At 38.0% G+C, this 21,991-nt stretch overlaps 1 protein-coding gene across 2 annotated transcripts in view; it reads right to left on the bottom strand.

Annotated features, from left to right (window-relative positions):
* Positions 1-21,991, bottom strand: part of CTPS2 (CTP synthase 2) — a 61,104-nt gene that overhangs the window by 7,244 nt on the left and 31,869 nt on the right. For both annotated transcript variants that reach the window (XM_054628339.2, XM_077172875.1), the window contains exons 14-17: positions 10,569-10,665; positions 8,689-8,744; positions 7,861-7,957; positions 6,339-6,483 (exon numbers count right to left, since the gene is read on the bottom strand). In XM_054628339.2, the coding sequence (XP_054484314.1) occupies positions 6,339-6,483; positions 7,861-7,957; positions 8,689-8,744; positions 10,569-10,665 (395 nt within the window). The remainder of the gene's footprint in view (positions 1-6,338; positions 6,484-7,860; positions 7,958-8,688; positions 8,745-10,568; positions 10,666-21,991) is intronic.

Below are 21,991 nucleotides of genomic sequence, written 5' to 3'. Positions count from 1 at the left end.
GGAAAACTGATTGTAGAGAACTGCACAATCTTATGACAGCCATAATTTAAGTCCCAAGTCTTCAGAGGACTTCTTTTTTTTAAATTAGCTCTGCTGCCCAGTGACAATCCCAGCCCACAAACATGCCAGAGCTCTGTAAACAACACAGGATGGGAGTCAGATGCTTAAGTAGAAGTGCTCACCAACCAATGGGGTGAGTGGACAACTGCCCAGCTTAATCTCCTGGAAGCAGTCAGGTGCTGATCCCCACCCAGCACTCTCCTCATAGGTGCTCCCCCACTCAGTGACAAATCCCTTTGAGAGGGATTTGCCCACAGAAGTGGATGCTTCTGTGATTTCACTGACTTACCACCCAAACTTCTTAAGCCTGTTTTCAGTTTGCCAAAACTGAGGCTCACCTGGCCACTAGTGCAGAGGCTAAAACAACTCAGCTTATGACAATTTTGTTCCTGTTCCCACACTGCCCAATTTCAGTACAAGATTTGACACAAATCCCAGAGAAGGGCTGACATCATCACATTCTTGACTTCTGCAGTAGCACCTCAGAGTCTCCCCTTCTTTAGGGCTGCTCTATGGGGTGAAAGTCAGTTTGATGTCTCACAAGTAGGCCATAGGGCAAGAAAGGCAGGGAAATACCCAGGTAAGGATCAGCCCTTGGGCTTCAGACTCAGGTAGCTGTCAGCCTCTCAGGTTCAGCTGCTTGAATGATTTGTCTAAGAATACCCAGAACCTGTGGCATCATCTTAAAAATAACAACTGGCCTCCAAGGAAACCTGAACTTCAAGAGTTAGGCTGCCAGTGGACTTGAAAGCAAAGAGGGACTCGTGAAACTTGGCATATCTACATCTGTGTGCCTACAGCTTCAACCAGCGTTGGTGTCAGGTTTTTGAGATTTACTCTGATGTCAAACATATTAGTATCACGTGTAATCTGAAGGAAAACTGTAGGTGGCATTAACCAGAAGCAAGCCATCTTTTCTCTTTGGAATAAATGTGTAGTTTGTTCCAAATTACAATGAGTTGTACACAGATATTAAACACAAAACCCAAATGGATGCTTTGTGCTCACAGTTGGTAATATTCAGTAACCTTACTTAAATCTGCTGGCTGTGAAAATGGTAGTGGTGAGAAACCAAATAAACCCAGCTTTCTTTAATGAAATTCTTTTCCACACTGAGCCAACCACTGAAAAAATGTGCTTACATTTGCTTCAGCAAGTTTTCTCTCAGTCTGTGTTCAAATTAATCAGTAATTATCTTGTGCAGGAGCCCGACACCCACTTCATCTTATTTGTAACAATTCTTACAACAGTGGACAACAACAAGGAGGTACTGAGCAAATCTGAGGCCACCAGATCTAAGACCTAACCCCAACAGATTTTGTTTGTTTGTTTGTTTTTGTGGGATCTCAAGTATAAAGTGGTGGCCAAGGAAAAAAAAACATAACAAAACTCAATGCAGTGTCACTGGATCTAGTCAGTCACTTTAGATTAAGAATTTTGGTCACCTCACTCCTGTAAAATGGATACTATGAACTTTCTGGTTTTCACTTGGAAAATCCAGATTAATATTCTTTAGAAACAAAGCAGCAGCTTCAGGGAAGCTTTTCTTTCATTCATTTTTAATGTACAATTGACAAAAAACTCCTTTTCCAGAAACATAAGGAATTAAAATAATTGCTACAGTAATGCTATACCCTGCAAGGTGCCAAGCTAAGTGCATTTCTTCCTCAGTGCATATTAAAGATACATGAAGTACAGATAAATTTAGTACAGACTGCAATTGTTTAAGTTGTTTAGCTTTTGAGGACTCAGCAAAACAAAATCTGCAAATTATTATCATTTATTTCCCCACAAAAAAGCCTAATTATTAAAATTATTGTGTCATTAAAACATTCTTTTGAATAAATGAATATTTGATTGTGAAATGGTTATAATTGCAGTCACCCATATTCTTGGTACATATGTTTATGACTATTATATGGTCATAAAAATCACAGATATAATTTACAGTCATAAAAAATTTATCATTTAAAATCATGATCATCATTTAAAATGATGGTCATCATGATATAACCCTATGCCTCCATAAAACATCATTTCATTTGGGAATCCCTCAGCACAAACCCAAAACTCCCCAGTTCTGACCTGTGAGCCCCCTGCCCTCACATAACTGGGCCTAGGATAAAATCTTCATCTGGGACTGGCACCAGCAGCTCCCTACAATCACTGCAGAGAAACAGGCTCTGGCAGCATGTAATGCATAACAGACCCACAGAACAGTTATAATGAGCTATTTGGGTCCTTAAAGTGCATTTTCACTTAACAACTGCAGAAAAAGGCTTGAGGTCACTAGCTCAGAAGGGTTTTCACTGTAAACATCTAACATTTAAATAACAAAGTTAAATGACATTACTAGCCATTACTAAGTGCCAGTATGGTCAATAAAGGATTTTCTTCAAAACTTTTCTGTAGTTTTCTGTAAGAGCTCTGAGGGTAACAGGGTCTTTGATGTCCCAACCATCCCCACCTGGGACCTGCACCACTGGAAGGTTACTGGAGCCAGAGCACTTGCCTTCTGTGGCAACTGTGGTACTGACTGAGGACACCATCCCTGCCAGGACAGCTCCCACCCCTGGCTCCTGGAGTGCCACTTTTCATGGAGCAGCCCCTCTCTTGCTGCTCTCCTGACAATCTTCAAATCCCATTTCCATCAAATCACATGTCTGGATTCAGCCAATGGCAGAAGCATGATGCTGTGCCAAATGTGTTCTTGACTGGGGACAATGTACAGGGGACATCAGGCACAGAACAGGTCACACAGGCTGGTTTCTGTCCTGTTCATAGGTGCTTTCCTCCACAGCTGGTCTGAGAGACAGCTGGACCATGCTAATGCAGTAAGCACCATATGGGCAAATTTTCTGAGGTTTTTGGTGTTTCATTTAATGTACCATTCCTTCTGTTCTCTGGCTTTTTTTCTTTGTTCTTTGTCTCTGAACACAGCTCATAGGTCATCTTTCATTAATATTTTTCCTAGAACTCAAGAGTACTCTGTGACTAGATGGCATTGGATTGGTACTTCACATTAGCATATTCACTAATGCTTTGCACAGGTTTTTTTTTGCAGTAGTCAGTGTTGCCTACACTTACTCAGCTAGGAACACCTCTCATTTCCTACATTTCCTCCCTTGTACTGGATATTTGTGTTTAAATTATTTACCTTTAGCTTCTTATCTTCTTCCTCCAAAGATGTCATTATATTCAACAGAGATTACTAAATTCCCTATATATTTTTTGTTACTTCTTTGTTCTGAATAGCGCTTTCATCTCTTATTCAAATGACATTATTTGCAAATATAATTAATGCAGTCAGGCTTACTCTTGCAGGCCATTAATAAAGGTGCTGGTTGTAGACAAAGAAGAAATAAAGCCTGCTGATGCTAAACTGGATAAGGGGAAAAAACACATCAAAACAAAACAAGCAACATGGCTTTATTGTACACCAGTGATTTTGCAACCATATTATACTGTTCCCAAAGACAAGTCAGTTTTTATTAATTTTTTCAAATGAAACTATGTAAGTCTCAGTAAAAGCCAACAACATTACATGTGAAGTTCCCCTCTTCATCCACTAGTTTCCTGTTAAAACCCTTTGTGTTCTCTTTTAAAGCAGCATATCTGTGGGTATTGTACACTTTTGAGTCTCATGTAGTTTTGGTTTTCTCTGTCCTTGAAGATGAAAATGTAAACTGGCAGCCTCCCACCACATTCGTCACTTCTATATGAAATGGTGACTTCAGTATTTCCATGGAAATGTTTGGAAAAGGTCATGATCTAAAGCCATTCACAAGGAAATGAAGTGCAGAGCTTTGATGGTTGGGCACTCATGCCATGAAGCACAAGAGGCTGAAACCACAAAGGCAACTTGGGAGCCCAACTAGTACTTCAGGTAAATAAGTAACAATTAATCACTGAGCTACTCTTTGGTCAGTTCTTGACTGTCTCTTGGTGTATACACTGACATTTCTAGGAACTAAATTTTCCCCAGAGGATGCAATCCAGTTTCAAACTAGGTATGCTCATGCCCGTGTGGGCCTACATCTGTACCAGACTAGGCCTTACAAAAATTTAAGAGACAGTTTATTCACTTTCATTTATTTAGGGCACTCTCCCAGAAGTAGTAATGCATCCTTGAAGTTATTATTAGCTTTGCTTACAAGCTAGGGCTTCTGTCCAGGTGTCAAATATTCTAAAATCACACCCTAATTATGGGGCTATTAAATATTCTGGAGTAATAGTTTCCTGTTAAGACTCTCATGCTGAAATACCCATTTCCTTTTGTCTCAGGACTTCATCATTCACTCTCTCTTTAGTGTTTATGGTAGCCTTGCTTTGGTAATCTGCTCAGCTTGCTGGTCTCCACAAATTCTCTGCCAGCTTACTTTGCTCTAGTCCACAGCCCAACTAAAACTCAGGTGGGTGGTGCTGGATGAGGTGTGCAGAAAATCCTCTCCTCAGATTTATTTCAGCCTTGCTAGGGCATGCCTTAGCTTTACAACTGAATGACATCACCAGCACTCTGGGGTTTAAAGGTTTACATTGGAAAAGCTTTGCACTCAGCAGCTGGGTATGTTAATATGAGTGTGTGTGCTGTAACTAACTGCAATTCCCTCCTGAACATTCTTCCATAGACAATCTTCCTCTTTTAGCCTCAAAATGCCTTCCTATTCCAGTGATCTTTCTCAAGACACAGGGGTATTGCTTGATTGATGTCTAACTAGATAAATAGCAAAACTGCAATTTTATAGATTAAGTTTTGGAGTATGGATTTTTGTCTTTGCTAAATGTTTAAGATTTGGGAGGAGTTTATTCTATGAACATGAAGAAAAAGAGTTGGGTATACATTTTGAATGATTAATTCAAATAAGTCTAAGTGAGGCAATTCAGTAATGGCTGAAACTTTAGGTCAGGGTTAGATAGCATATAACACTAAGGGATGTAAATTAGCAGGATGCATGCAGATCACTTATTGAAAAAAAGTAATTTTTCTTTATCTCAGAGAAATAAATATGGTTACTTATGGGACAAAGCAGTGTAAGTAAGGATATTGGGGCCTGTGAAGTGTAAGTCAGAGTGCCCACCAAGAGCACTCTGTTATGCTGAAGATCACAGTGATGGAAGACTCTGCCTTGCCAAGCACCGCAAAAATTTGATCTGTGTATTTCACCAGCACACCTTTTAAAAGGTAGCTAACATTATAACTGCTTCTAGCAATAACAGGCTAAGGTAACAGGAGTGTTTCAATCAAGCTCTGGTTTGCAGCTCAGAAATTCATTCTCTTTGTATGTACATCACTGCACAACCAGGCAGAGTGAATAAAAATTGATACCCATAAAGGAGTAGGGAACCAAAACAGATTGGTCTGGTCTGGCTTGGCTGTTTTCCCATTAATACTCAAACTTGAATAAAATTTCTATTTCTCTCCTAACAAACACACCTTATTTTAATAGAACACAAGACTCAGGGAAAAAAAAAAAAAGCCCAACCCACAGAATTAATAAGTTTGGTGTCTTGTTTAGAGGAAAAGCCAAAATGCCAGAGTTGGATCTGTTCAATGTTATTATTCAATCATTTTATGATTTTTTTAAATTTTTTGTTACTGTGCCCAAGGCATCCTTCTGAATTCTTTATTATTGCTATTATATTGAAATTTTAACTGTTCTTAATACCATTGAAATAAACAAGAATTAGTTAACCCTGGATAAAAAAACATTGGTACATTCAATACACCAAAGCTTCTTGTCCAAGAGACCAAGGACTGAGTTCTGACCTAGATCCAAATCCTTCTGTAAGTCTAAAGGTATCCCAACTGTTTTATTTCAGGCCTGTCTCTGAAAGATAGTACTTATTATTTAGTTACTGCAAAATAAAATCAGTGCTTTCTTTGTTGTTGTTACCATCATTCAAGTACAGCTAGATACGAATTTCACTTCATTGCTTGATCCTCTAGCAAATTTCTTTCCCTATGAAGCTACCGTCAATGGAAGTTAACACAGGAGGCTGCTATCTTCATTTGAATTTATTAAGGTTTTTTTACTTTTTTCTGATTGTAATGTGGAGTTCTGGCTCTAGCCCTAATAGCCTCTGAAAAGTAAGAAGTGAGGAACTGTGCTTTCTGCTTACAGGTTATTTTACACCCAGGTATATGACAGGCACTCAGTCACAAGTAAATCAATACATGAAGAACTCCCTTTCCTCTTCTGGGCTTCTGAATCGAAGGATGGGATAGTCCCTCCAAAAATATGACTGTCAAATGCAGGCAAGCAACAAAGAAAGATTACCTTGGAGACAATTTACATCCACGCTGCAGGTATGCATTCAGTGTCCCAGTTGCTGCCAGCAACAGTCCAAGGTATGGAGGTGAAGGTTTCATAGGTCTTGAGGAAAATTCTGGGTGGAACTGAACTCCCACAAAATATGGGTGATCTACAAGATAGATATCAAAGAAAATTACACAATGTAGGAAGAAGATAGTAGAAAAACTTTTAGGAAAAAACCTTATTGAAGATTTCAGACTAGAGTCCAGAAGCCAGAGCAGCACATGTCAATTTAAGGGTGAGGCAGCAGAAAACTTCTTTCCACAAAAAGCAACGGACAACAGAGGCAGAAGGTTAGTAAGGCAAACCAAAGAAAAATTACCCTCTGATTCATAAAAACTGAATAATAAACCTGTACCAACATGTAAGGGTGGAGAGAGAGGGGCACAATCAGAAAAGTCACAAAGTTTACATTTATCATGTTATTTTCATGGTATTTTGGTTTCCAGTATCTATTTATGCATGTCTATTCAGAACAATATGCTCAAAGCAGGGACAAACTCAAAGTTAAATCAGGCTGCTGACAGCTTTGTCAAGTTTTGAAGGTCTCTGCTGCAAGGATGAAGATTTCACAGACTCTGTAAGTGATACACTCCAGTAATGTATTATCCTTTGCCTATACTGAATGTATACATATTCCATAAATGAAACACATATTGGGACCTGACCAAGAATATTTGAGGGTGCTTAGGGAGCAGGGCAATGTCACTGTGAAACTGGGATATAGGTAAAAATCTATAAAAAGCCAGAGGTCTCTGATGAGTAGGAAAAGGCAGTCACCATGCCCTTCTTCAAGACAAAAAGAAGGATCCAAGGAACCACAGAAAACTCCTGACCTTCAGAACATGAAGGTGAGGAAGACTGGCACAACAAGCCTGAGAAGAATCTGTCTTTGGATGCAGGGAGAGCACTGGCTTTCCTTAATTCTGACTTTAGCAAAGCTTTTCCTATGGTTTCCTACCCTTTAAGTTGGAAGCTGTAGACTATGGGTGGACCACAAAGTATGTTAAAAAAATGGCCAGACACCTGGATTCAAAGAACAGTCAGGAGTGGTTTGAAGTCCATGCAACAGCATACTTGGAGGTACTCAAATCTTGACTGATACAACTCTGGAGAACCTGACCTATATTTGGAGGTAGAACCTGTGCTGAAGCAGAAGGTTGGACTATATGACCACCCAAATCACTCAATGATTCTACTTAGCCAAATCCCCCTGAGCTAGATTTAGGACCTTTTGGAAAAGGAGCACATTTGTCCCATATAATCAAATACATGCACAGTCTTTGCAAAGTTTGAGACTTTTCCTAACCTACTCTGAATTTTCACCCATTGTAATACATAAGTGGAGTTAGCAGTATCCCCCAAAATGATCTTGGCTGTTAAGACAGCTAAATATTGTGCCTACATGTCATTCAACAACCTATAGTTTATAGTTCATACAGTTTAAACAGATGCAGTAAATAATTCAAATAAATAAGACACTCACTCTCTAGTTCAATAATTTCCATCCTGTTCCCTTCTGTATCATGGCCAACAAATTTTAAACCTTTCTCTTCAAAGCAGTGAGTCAATTCTGGGTTCACCTGAAACATTGAAAGCAATAACAATGGTAGTTCTGTTTATTTTTCGATTTAACCAACAGTGGCAGTTAATTGTAATGGTTTTTACAGGCATACAAGAATGAAGAGAATTGGGTAATGGTTGGGAACTTTTGCTTTCTTGTTTTAACAACTCTGGCATAAATTTGTAAAAGTGGACATGTTTATTAATAAAGAGATGAATCAGTAATTTTAAAAGTTACTATGCAACACTCAAAAATTAAAGCCAGGGTCCCTTCTGCTTGCTGCTCTTTTGAAACCAAGCAACCTGAATTCCCCCTTTTTAAATGGCCAACTAGATGCCTACTGACCTCCTCTTTGAGGAGGGAATTTCAGTGGTTATGACAAAAGCTGGAATGCAACTCTTCCTTCAAACTGAAGAGCTCTGCAGTGAGCTGTCTCATTTCCTTGATGATGTTTTAACCACTCAGTTAATATCCAAACTTGAGCAGGTTTGCCACCATCACGTTCTCCTCCCTTTTAAGGAAGGTTAATATTCTTAACCTGAATCAGTTACAGCATGCACAAATCTGATAGTTCAAGGCCCTTTAGAGACACTGATAAGAGTCAGATCTCTTCTGGACTACCTCAGAGATAACTCCAGGAGTCCACCTCATGTGTGTCTCCTTGAATGTCAGTATTCTGAAAGTATTCAGGCACCTTATCCCAGATGTTTGCATACAGAGGAGTGGACCCATACAAAGGGCAGTGCTTACCTCATAGCGATGCCTGTGTCGCTCCTCTACAAACATTTCATCACCATAAAGCTTCCCTGAGTATACAACAAAAGAGAAATTAAAAGCCCATGTGTTGCTTTAATAATTGTTACAATTATTCCTTGTAATTCAAACCTCAAAGAAGTCACATTTAACAGTTGTTAAACACAACAAGACCTTACTCATCTCACTGCATTTTTCTGTTCTTCCTGAGTGGAAGAACACTCATCACTCATCCTGAGTGATGACTAGTTTCTTTTAATTCACTCTTACCTGACTTTATTCAGGATTCATATTCAACATTCCTTGACTAGAAATAGCTTAGGCAAACTAGACTCTAAACACAGTTTAACTAATTTAAATTGTAAAGCTTTAAAGAAAAAAGTCTGAGTGAGCCAGCAATGTAAAATCCCTTCAGGGTTTTACAACAGTTGTACACAAAAGATGCAGGGAAGGAAGCCTTTTAGTAGCATCTGTTCCATTTTAATAGATTATGCATGGCACCTGGCATAGTACCTCCAAAGAACAGAGAATATTGTTTTTCTCTGTTTTCCTGATCTCATTACCCCAATGACTCTGGCAGTCTTCTGTGCGTCATCTCGAACACTCTGCCCTTCATAGCAACTAGGAGCAAGTTTGAGATATGCAGTAAACCAGATTTCAATCATATCTCTTACTTTTAATCATGGCTCAAACTTTGCTCTCAATTTACACTAAGATCATGAGAATTACTGTCTTGCTAGGGGATTGGTACATGAACTAAACTGCCAAGAACATCTTCAGAAATTGTAGAATAATAGTACTGCTATTTTACAAAGTATGGTGTATGTCTTAATTTTAAGGGACCACCTTTTCAAAACTATTATTTTCATCCAAGTTGTAAAACATAAGAAAAATAAATCAGATTTCCTGTTAAACTACCATAGCTTATTATTCTTTCCAAAGATCTAAACAGATTTAAACAACTCTTAATATTGGTCAAGAGTTACAACACATGTTAATTTTTATTAACTTTTGCAGAAGTGTTTAGGTCACACAACAACTTGTACATTGTGATATGCATATTTATATCACACATAGGCAAAGTATCACCTAGGCTAGTTAGATCACTAGTATGGGCATCTCTAGAATTGCAGATTTTTCATCAAGTGTGCATGTGGTATTACATTCTCTGGTCTCCTGCTGAAGTAGATGTAATTTTTAAGTACTCAGAAGGATACATTCCTTAAATTTAACATAGCTAAATAGAGAATACCTCAGATCAATATTGGGGCAGGGCAATATAAGAAATACACATATATTTAGTTAATGGACAAGAAACTACTTTTCACACTTTTGCAGCATCATCTATATTACTACTGTACAATGGGCTGATTAATAGGACACAAATATTACTTCAATTTTAAAATACACATAGATCTAATTAAATAATTTTTTCTATATTCTGGTTTCTTTTATTTTGTTATCTGAAGTGTCCCATTACAGCAAATAATTTTCCTTTGCTGCAACATATACTTTGCTTTCCCAAAACAAGACTGCTTCCAGGATCAAGCTAGAAAACAGGAAGAAAGCACTCTGACCTTCTCAAGAACATAATGAATTAAACTGCCATGAGAAGAATTTCAGTTTTCTCAACATTTTACTCATTGCTTTTAAAAAAGCATTGGACCCTCAGTGACAGTTTCACTGGGAGTTACAGATGCCTCTCATTTCTTTTTTTCACTCCAATTCTCAGTAAATGTAAATAACAGGATCAGAGTGAACGAGCTCAGGGAAGCTGTCACCTAACTGTTTGCTTAAGATTATAGCATTTTTTGATTTTACATGTTACAAAGCTCCTATCCAGAAGGCAAAGTCATAAGAGCAGAAAAATAACTTACTTAAAACAGAATTTTCAGTTTTAAAAACAGTCCTCCTCTTCCCCAGTCTCATTGTTCCGCCCATATCTCCAGGATTGTGTTCTGGCATGTCAATAACCTGTAGAGAAATGTTGCTCAGACACTGTTTCATTCAACAAATAAAAAAATCCTAAAACAAACAAGCCTAGCCTAGCAAGTGGCATAGATTTTTAAGTGGCAACTTTATTTATGTATTTTACCTCCAACCATTCCCAATCATTATTTCTCTTTTGTTTTTCTAATGCTTTGTTCTTCAATACTGCATTGCAATAGACTGACAAGGTTAACCAGTTAGTGACAAATGTTTTCATTTAATGTTAAGATTAACAAAAGCAACTTACTAATTTCTTATTTTAATTTTTTGGAGTGAGAAAAACACCTTTCTTTTAAAAATTACACCAAAATGTTACCAATAGGATAACTCTGCCCAAAGCTATTCTTTGTGCTAAGATAGTACACAGATTTTTAAAAATTCGAATTCATAGACCAAAAAAGTCCACCAAGTGATAAAGATACCATCTCTGGAAAAACAAAGTCCCTCAACCTCACAGAGGCTGAAAGATTATACATATTAAATATGAGTAAATAATATGGGTTGAAATTTCTGTACACTAGGCCATTTCTTATATTGCTTCTTCTTATGGTAAGAGGCAGACACAGCTCTGGTATCAAGTAAGAAGGCAACCAATGGCAACCTTCTTTCTTGGGAAGTAGGAAGAGGGGAAGGGCATGCAGCAGCAGAGTGAAAAGAGGACACTTGCAGTGAGAGGATAATGTTGTAAAAGCAGAGTATGGGAACAGGTGACTCCAGTATGTGTGCGCTATTTCAGATTATAGATATAACTAACTTATCACAGAAAATGGAAAACCATTCCTCCCCTTCAGCTCTATTAAAGGGCTTCTCAGACTGCTGAAGAGTTAACAAAATGCTGGGTTGCCTTGTATGAAGAATATGCTATTTAACATAAAATTTAAAGACAAGGATATACAAATACTGGATTTGAGGACTGAAGCAGAGGAGTCAAATGGCTTCTACGTGGGTCAAGTGAAACCCAGAACAGCGAGACTCAGGGCATGTGAGAAACCACAGCTTAGTGGAAGGAGTGCACCCAGCTTTGCTCAGTTTGAAAAACCTTGCAGGGTCTCACAATCCAGTTTAGAGGAAATCTGTCTAAGAGAGGTAAAACAGTTTGAAATTGTAGAAACATGAGCTGAAGCCTTGACCTACGTACTTGTATTCACATAAACACAGTCATTGAGAAATGTAATTGACAAAGAAAATTTCTAAAAATACAAATATTCACATATATGGGTAATCTCAAATGGATTTTTATTAACCTTAATTTGCCCTCTGAGAGTAATGAAAACAATATCTGATGATACACTTCATAAAGTGAAGTTATTCCGTTTAGGAGGGATGGTGGAAAGTGCTCAACCTTTGGCCTTGTGCCAATGCATTTCAGCTGTGTAATTATCTCTGTACAACCTTATACATTCAAAATGTTATTTATAAGCAATATATTCATTATAACATGTCATGAGCAGGAGTTGTGATCAAACCAATGGGATATTACAGATTCTTCAATTACCTCTCAAATCACAAAAGTAAGGACTGTGCAAGATGTTGAGCTAAGCTCCCCTCCACAAACACATAAAATAAAAGAAAACCCATTCACTGAATCCTTACTATTTTAAAAATATGAAATCTACTGAATTTAGTTTATTTTCTTTCATTTATTTTCACTTTTTTTCCTGAAGTAGCGGCCACAAAAAAAGAAGAGGGTCTCAGAAGTAGAGCATCTGCTCTGCTGAAGGCTTCTCATCCTCTGGGTCAGACCCCCTCGTGGCACTGCCAGCCCTACAAAATTTGGCTGCAGAAATGGTCTCACAGGGAAGGTTCAGGTGAGTTTCAACACCAAGTGTATATGTGTGTGTGTGTGTCTGTGTTTTCAGCTCTCCATCTCTCCCAATACTGTTTTATTAGTAAGAAATGGACAAGGTTTGATATATTAACTTTTGTCATCAAGTGACAAAAGGAACTATTTATGAATTAATGCCTTAGAACTTCTTTGGCTCTGTGGCCCAGATGAACTCCAGCAACTACAACAGCACAGCCCTCAATATTACTTGTTTATATATTACTTGAGTTTCTCTGCAACAACATCTGTGCAAGAAGCTTTTCAAACCAAAGTGACACTGCTGCCCTACAGCCCAAAGAAAGTAATGAGAATCAGGAAAACAATGTCATATTAATGAAATATTTTGCCATATTATACAGAATTTATTTGATCAGAAAAAGCAGAGGTTTCAAATAATGGTAATTTTGAACCACTGTGCAACTGAATGGACTCTTCAACAAGCTTATGCTTCCTGGCACCGAATAAATCAGCTCTTCCTGTGCATTAGTTCTTTGAAAGGGCAGAGAAAAGCACAGAACAGGCACCACAAGCAACAAAAAATATCTGTAGGGAGGATCCAAGAATATATAAGGCATCAATTAGGTCTTTCTTACCCAAATCTCTGAAAACTGCCAGCACTACAGGGATTTTATAGAGCTTTTAGATGTATTACACCAGACAGCCAACATGAAATTAAGAATGAATCACTGTAACACAACACAAAGCACATTCTAGATATAAAACAGTCTGATCACTATTGAATCATGTTACTAATGAATAGTGACTTCAACTATCCATGAACAGAAATCTTCTTTCAGATATCTACTGCCTGGATTGTTTCATTGTTGATAGAAAACATATAAAAGCTAATGAGAAAACCTTTCAAGCCCTGACACTCAACACAGAGCAGCCAAGGCTCTGAAAGCCCCACACCTATCATTTTAGCAATCATGCCAGGACCATTACATTTTATCTTTTTTTGCCTCATGTTCTGCAATGCCATTTTGAGAAATTCATCTACTCTGGTTACCTTGGCAGGGGAAGGGGAGGGAGTGGGGGGTGTCTGCTTGGATTTTGTTTGCAGGCTTCATTTTTAAGGAGTTGAGCAGGGAGATGAGCATTACTTGATTTGAACAACTGTTAGCTAAGCAGCTTTGAAAGCACATTTTTACAAGTTTGGGGTCTAGGTTTTTTTGTCTTTTTACTCAGCCCTTGACTGGTGAGCAAAAGATTTAACAATGCTGAAATAAATTACTACACATGTAAGTGCTGATCAAAGCATCAGGAGATGCCACAGCCCTGGAGATTACCTGAACTCTGAGAAGGGGCTCTGAACACAGCACACAAGGGATTGTGTAGAGGGAAAGCTGACAGGAGCAGGGAATGCAGTGACAGGTACTGATGAATACTAATCCCTGCTGAACACAGCTATGAAAAAAATCCAGCAGCACAAACTGACAAGGACTCAACCCAAACTTAAGGAATTCATCCTTTGATTGACTCTTTCATCATTCTCTGTAGGATTAGTCAGTACTTGCTAGATTTGATCAAATCAATCAATCACAAGTTCATCAGTAAAAAAACCCAGACACCTACAAATGGGACGTTTATACTAACATCTATTCTGTTTTAGAAACAATCTTAGTACAAGTATTTTAAAGAAAAAGTTGACAACTACAACACTACCAGATGCACTGAGACCCTCCAACTTGGCAAGGAAAGCAAAGTGACAGACTTTCCCTGTTCAAAGGGTTACATTTTCAGTTACTGAAAGAATGTGCAAATATTACATCTACCTCCCTTGCTCCATTTTTCTCCAGAGATATCCCTGTTCCAAGCAAACTGCATCACTGCCCACCCATCTGAAGCACTCAGTGCCCTAGGACTGAATTAACTGCCAACAAAGCCACTTGCAGATTTCAGACTACTCAGTGCTCCATTACTCTGACTGAAGTAATGTTGTTTTTAAAAGAACATCCATCATGTGTAAGATCAAAGCAGAAATTATCAATAGCTGATTCATGCAATTACATACCGATACAAGCAACCAGCTTGAAAAATCCTGTCCTCTACTCTCTTCAATAAACTACAGCACAGTATCCAAACATTCCAGCAAATACCAATTTAAATTTCTTAAAACTCTGAAAATCCCATTGAATACTACTGTCAACTATTTTCCAGTTTGGGTGATCCTCTTCTCCACAGATCTGTTGTTTCCTATTTTAGAACTAACTACCTGCCATGGAGCATTTATTTATTGAAGTCTAAAAGCTCTCTAAGGATTCTGTCTAAGCAGAAATTCTGCTCCAGAATGTTTTGTAACATTTTCTCTAGGAGAATTCATGAAGGGCGTGGCTTCTTTTCAAACAGTGCTTACTCACTGGCAAGCAGAGTGCAATGAACTGAGGAAGTTAATGGAGATGTTGATATGCAAAGCCCATAAAGATATTGCTTAACAGCATTTTGAGAACTCATTCAAGTTATTCCTAACACATGTCCTAGAGTTGGCTTAAAGACTTAAGCAGAAAGTTTCAGACTGTCAGCATTAGTGAAAGGCACAGGGTCAGATAGTGCTGGCTACAGAAATACACTGGAGCGTCAGTCACATCATGCCACGAAAGGCAGGATTTGCCACAGACTTGAATAACTAAAAAGGATGTGCAAGGGTGTTCTCAGACTTCAGACTGGTCCATCTCACATCATAATTAATGATTAAATACTAATTTAATTTCAGAAAGATCAGCAAATCCGTAGCTAGGTGAAATCCTTAACTCTATCATATATATCTTAAAAAATCAGAACTCTGTCACTGCCTTTGAAGAGGACTTCTCCAGCTGCAATTCCAAGTAGGTGTAATTCTGGTCTTACCAAATGCCCTTAAATCTACATCAGGTATATCAGAAAGAGGAAGGCATGAAGCAAGTCTGTGTCTCTGAGCATCCTAAAGAGAGAGAAGAACCTGAAGAGTGAGATAGAGCCTGGTGAGTATGTTCATCAAACACCCCACCCACAATGGTGAGACAGGAATAATCAAACACAGCCTGGGACTGTTTGAACAGCACTGTGCTTGGGTGGTCTCTGACTCAGAGAATTATATCCTGCAGGCAACTGCCACAGAAGACTGGGCCACAGACAAGCCCCATTACCTAAACTACACAAAATAGCCACAGAAACATGAGATTGTCCCTGGTGGACACAAAGCACAACAGATGTTTTACCCTCAGAATTGTCCAGTATTCTATGCTTGCTCCTCCCTGAGTTACCATGCCTGAGCAAGCATCCATTCCAGTTGTTTCTCATTCATTAAGAGACCTGTGCTAGTTTGAACCACTTCATTATCAGTTATCTCTGCCTTCAGCAAGCAAGACAGAAGGAAAATTTTTTACTTCAAGGAAAGTGAGCAGGAAAACTGATTATTTCAAGTGGTCACTACTCCAGACCATCACTGAGGAGAATTACTGATATCAGCTTTCAGGCAGTGCTCAGTGCCATGACCTACACTACTCTGGTACTTCTTGAAGAAATTCTGTTCATCTGCCATAAAAACCATTATCCTCACAGTGAACATGAGGAGAACTAACAACTGCTTTTTATCCCATTTCCCTAAAGTAATTAGACCACCGTCAGACTTGTAAGAGAGACTGCCTGGAGTCCAACCACTGATCCCTCTCACAGAATGGTGTCAACACCCATTTGATGTTCTGCCCACCTTCCAAATCTGCTCAGAGATGATTTGGTACTCGATAACCAGAGACTGAGGCATTTCTTTTAGAAAGGAAGTGAATGGGCAGCAAGTAGAAAATTACAGATTCACCCATTTTAATTCTTTTTCTAGTTGGAAAGTGTTTTTGTTGTAGTGTAAAACTTCCTAGCTAAATGCAGAGTTAAAAAGAAATCCCTAGAAGATCAGCTGAAAGACACCTGTGGACTATTTATTTTATTCACTGGATATGGAAAAGCATCCTATCAAAAGGATATATATTTGAATAGAAAAAAAAGACAAGGTCCCTTAGTTGAAAAGTTGAAAAAGAGACTGAAAATTTTCAAGTAGGAGCTCTACTCACAGAAGAAAGAAGTGCAAATGCTATCTAGAGCATGAAATCCATGTCAGTTTTAAGAACACAAACCTGAACATCTGTATTTTTTGTGGCTTTGCTTCTGCTTTAAGAGAAATTACTTTATTCTCTTTTTGATTCAGCCTGATCATTCATTTTTACATTATCTGACAACAGACATTTGACCAAAGCTTAAACAACTTCTAGCAGCTAATATGATTTCACCAACTAGGTTTAGTTGCATCTGATTAATGTATCATTAAATTGAGGTTTTAAACTAAAGGACAAAATATACAATCACACTGGTTTATACTGACAGAAGAAAATTCCTTACTTGAAATTTGGAGTAAATGAATGAAACAGAAAGAAAGGATTCTAGCTCCATAAGGATTTCTCTGCTACAGATACATAGGAAGCAGCCCAGTACCACTCCTTCTTATTAGGGTATTATGCTTCATATTATGCCCAATCACTTTAGTGATCATCACTTTAGTGATCATCACTTTAATGGCTGATTGATCACCTTTTGAAACAGACACCAGAATTTAAAATCTGACATTTCTACATCAAAAAGAATTTTCTACTAGTTGGGCTAAATTGGTATCTCTGATAGATGAACATTCCATGAAAATCAGCTGAATAGAAGGAAGAACAATGCATTTACTCAGAATTAAAAATGCTAATTTTTAACTCTTCAAAGAACAAAACCCCTGTAGTACAATTCAAGATCCCAAAGAAAAGCAAAGTAGTGAGAAAATATCTCAAAATGTGTTAAAGACACCACTGAGCAAGCATGTTAAACTGCTACAAGGTATTATGCAAGCTGTCTTTGGGAAAAAATCCCACTAAAGACAACTGCAGACAGTTGTGAAAGTAAATCTTGATCTATATCCAGTGCCAAAATCTTGTGCCAGTCTGACTCTTTCAACAAGCAGCTCAGCTGAGTCCACTCTGCAAAACCACACAAAGCAGCCAGCTCATGCCCACCACTGTAACCTTTAATTGAAACAATTTGTTCTCATGTACAAGTCTATTTTCTTTTCAACTGTTCTTTTACATCTAAGCTGTAACTTTGTAGAAATGAAAATAGATGTAGATAATGAAGCTCTCATACTAATTAATAGTATAGCCATGCTTCTTCCTACCTTCCACTCCATTCTCTTCTTCATTTACATTTTTGCATTTTGAAACAGCATCTCACAGAAGATGACAAATCAGAAGAACACTGTGCAAGCTAAAGTAACTGGTGTTGGAAGGCATGCAGGATCACTTTTACTGTTTAAACTGATTCATATCTGTAATTTAGAGATCTTTAAATATTTGACATGCATTTTTGTAATGTACCCCTTCTCTCTTCCTCTTTGAAAGCTTCTGGTTTGATTTAACTCCTGTTTAAATGTCATGCCAGTTCCATCACCTCTACTACCTACACCCCATAACAAAGCATACAAAATGAAAGGCCCTCTAGAACTGAAGCTGACTACTTCATTACTTAGTGGTACTTCCACTTAATTTCCTAATTTGAGAAATTCTAGTAATGTTAATCTTATGGGTTGAGAGCAGAACAGACATATTTTAACAGGAAATATCTAGGCAGAAAGCCTCTGGCTCAATCATTCTAATTTTAAATACTACTCTTGTCTTCCATTGGATGCCCAGAATAATAGATGTGCTTTGACATATCTGGTCTTTCATGTCTATAACTTTTCCTAAATTATAGAGAACATGAATGCTGGGTATCTTGTTAGGCATACAGTATTGACATTTATTCTTCTGGAAAGCTCTCCAGCAACAAGCAATGGGATTTTCTTTCCCCCATGAATTCAACAGCAGATTACTTCCATGAGTCCTTATCCTCCCTCCCACACATACATCATAATGTTTCTCTTCTCATTCTGGAAAAATTAAAGCAAGAGTTGGATATCATAAAGTGCTCATCAAGGTACTGAATTGTAATTCTAGGATTTTCTAAATCCTATAGTTTCCTATTGTGAACTATATTAGAAAAAAAGATAGCATAGGGAGATAATTACAACACAACTTTAAACAGATTATCTTGTAAGTACTTTGGTATTTCCATTACTGTCTATCCAACAACAGTAAACATCTTTTCAGCTTCAGAAAACCAAAAAGAATGCTGTATATTAACATCATAGCAGAGATTAATTACCTTGATTACCTCTGCCAGGCATTTCAGGGATGCTTTGAGACACATGCTCTGCATTACATTTAATAGCTTCCTGCTTCCATTTCAGAAAGCTTCAGCTGGCCAAAGACCATCTAGTCTGGAAGACTCTATTCTGATAAAACACTTATGACCTACAATACTTTTTTTTTTCAAGTAGAAACCATGATGTCTTCCTTCTGAGCAGGATACCTCCCGTCTCATTTTGTCTGTCCTACTTCCTCCAAAAACCTAATAAACATCACTGTTCAGATCATCATTTAATTCTGCACTTCTTATGATCTCCCCCAGCATGTTAACTCTATCCCCTTCAACATGAAATGACAAGAATTCTTTAGAATTTGCTTTCCTTAACTGTGTTTATAAGGTATAATCAGGGGGTCAGGTTCAGATACCATTCAAAGGGACAAGTGGCTTGACCAGTTGCACCCACACCATGAACATCAAACACTAATCACTTCCTCTCCCATTCCTGTAACAAGGTCCAGAGTTAACATGACAGTACAGACGTGCCTGTGCAGTTCTTGCTTGCTAACAGATCATAAAATCAGAATTGCAAATCTTCATATTCATTTTTAGGAATGGACATGGTACACACTTTTAGAATATAAACCCAAGGGAAGAGCTACCTGTGAGGAAGTAAGAAGAGAGAAGCAGAGAGGATGTGTGTATGCATATGGAGAACCACTAGAAAAAAGGTCAGAGAGGAAGAGAAAAGGATCTTCACATCACTACTTATTTAGCAACATGATGGTGAAAACCTGTAGGAAAAAAACTACCAATATTGTTTCTAAGAAAGTAATATTTATAGAATTGACTTTATACTAATGCAGATCAAGCAGGCATTCAATTAACATGACATCAGCCAAACACACCCAGCAGAATTTTTCCTCTGTGAAAAGTGTGGGTGGCCAGGTACAGATTACTTCAGCAGATAATGCAGTGATCTACTCAAATGCTACAAATGTTTACTGAGCAACCAAAAGACATTGCCACACAGCCAAAGTTCCAGGCTGCATCACCACAGTGGCACACAACAGGCACCTAGCACAGCCAACATCACAAAGGCAAAGTTTCCCAGTGGCACCCATACAAAAATCATTTTTATCCTTCACCTGCACCTCTGATAGTCTCCAACAGCAGAATGAAGAGACAGAGAGCATGAGAAAGAACTTTTAGTGTAAAAGCACAGATCTACAGCACATCACTGTCAAATCCATTGCAAATGCAGTTCTGTTGTTCAGTGCCTAACCCCCCAGCATGGAACACTGCATTATCACATACAGTGAAGGATGGGAAGCAAATAAATACAGAATTAAGGAAACAGAAAACCTCATAATTAAAAAGGTCTTCCTTTTGGGGAACTTTCATCATTTTCTTATATTTCACATTATTTTTTTCTCCATCACATCAATTTCACAGGAGGGGTCGAGGGCAGACCAGACCCCCCTCCTCCATGAACTAAACTTTTAACTAAAACTAAAACTTCAGCTAATAGCTTTTTGTTTACTTTTAATAAAAATTAAATTCTTCACAATATAATGAACAGGTCACTCACATCTAATAAAATACACCCTCCAATACCATCATTCAACTGATTTAAATCCCTTATTTTTCATTGCCCATGCACTTCTAGGCACATGTTCAGCTCCAGTTCTCACACCTGGGTGTCTAAAGGCTATTAGGAAAAGGGTGGAAGTCCTCAGCTGCTGCAAAGACCTTTCTCTGCAGGTATCAAGCCACTTTACAAAGGCAAGTGTGCTTCATTACCTCCATTTGGTATGGGAAAAATAAGGCAGATTAAACAATTTTTTTCACCTAGAAGAACCAGGATTTCTGTGATATCTAATCTTGTTCCTACACTTTAGAAACAAGGCAGCTAAGGATACAGAAACCACACATTCCCAGGTGACCTTCTAACAAAGCCAGTGCCTTAAAGTCACTAGGTCCCTTGTCTGAGAGGGAGAAATGCCTACAGAAATGGCATTCATAAAATTGGAGATTTCATGTAGTTTTCAACATATGAACTCCAGTAATCTATTGAGTTATGCAGGAATCTGTGAACAGGTAAAATATTTCATGTTCCCTAATTTTTAGATTTTTTGTTAATGCACAATTTCTGCAAGCTTGTTTTAAGGCCAGTGGGTGGAGGAGATGTTTTGGAGTTGTTATATTAAGCAATATAATCACAGCATTAAGGGATCTGGACAATTTCCCTTTACAATATTGTCTTGCCAAACAGAACAATGGTGAGGAACTAGTTCACTAGATATAGTGTTGCCCCTGTGTGTGACATTCATCTCATGTAACTTCAGCTGCATACCTTCTAGATAAATAATTGAAGGGAACCACCCTAGTGCTTCTCTCTGTAGGGACCACAACACAGACAGGGGCCAATACATTCAAGCTGGAGAAGCTCACCAAAACATGTGGCAGCTTGAAATGCTCATCTAAGCCATGAGGTGAGCAGTGATGTTCTGCCCTAACCTGCTCAGAAAGAGTTTTGTGAATGTCCCTTCAACATCCATTCTTTGTCAACACTCTACAGCATCCCAGAGCATCCTCAGCTCATTCTGAAGTGACACACAATATATTGCAGCATTATCAATGCAGACTCAGGCACACAGTTCTCCATTAAATAAAATGTTCTCTGCTTATTAAATCAAGCACTGACAGACACTCACCTACATCCACTTCATCCAGAAAAATGTTTTGTACACAGCATAAATTTCCCTATTTGATTTACAATTAGTTACACATAATTCCTTTTGTAAGTACTGGAAAGGGCAAAGCTTTTTTGATAATCCAACATGCATTTCTATTTGGAAAAATGCTTTTTATGAAGAAAATTTTAAGAAAGGAAAAAGGTGGGACTTCATTAACAGCAAGAAGACATTCTTCACAGAAACTAAATGTCCAAATGAAGAAACACAAATACATTTAAGTTTGTATATATAAATACCAAATCATTAACCCTATCCCCCAAATATTTAAGAAGAAACTTGTAAAAGGCATCAATAACTGAGAGTCAATTATTTTTATTCATTGTCATTTAAGGAGAAAAATGGCATTGTAAAGTTAATCAAATACCAGGACTAAAAGATAAAATAAAACTCATACACAGAACAATGACCATGGCAGAAAAAACATGAGCATTCTGCTTGTGTGCAGTGTCAAGGAGTTGAAAGACATTGCCAAGCTAAAATCCATCTTCAGGGGAAACTCTCAAATTGAAGTGTTAAAAGAAGTGGTTACAAAACAGACAGA

Source organism: Agelaius phoeniceus, chromosome 2 (genome assembly GCF_051311805.1).
Source record: "Agelaius phoeniceus isolate bAgePho1 chromosome 2, bAgePho1.hap1, whole genome shotgun sequence".
In the NCBI taxonomy this organism is placed as follows: Eukaryota; Metazoa; Chordata; class Aves; order Passeriformes; family Icteridae; genus Agelaius; species Agelaius phoeniceus.
This window is presented reverse-complemented; position numbering and strand designations above follow the sequence as displayed.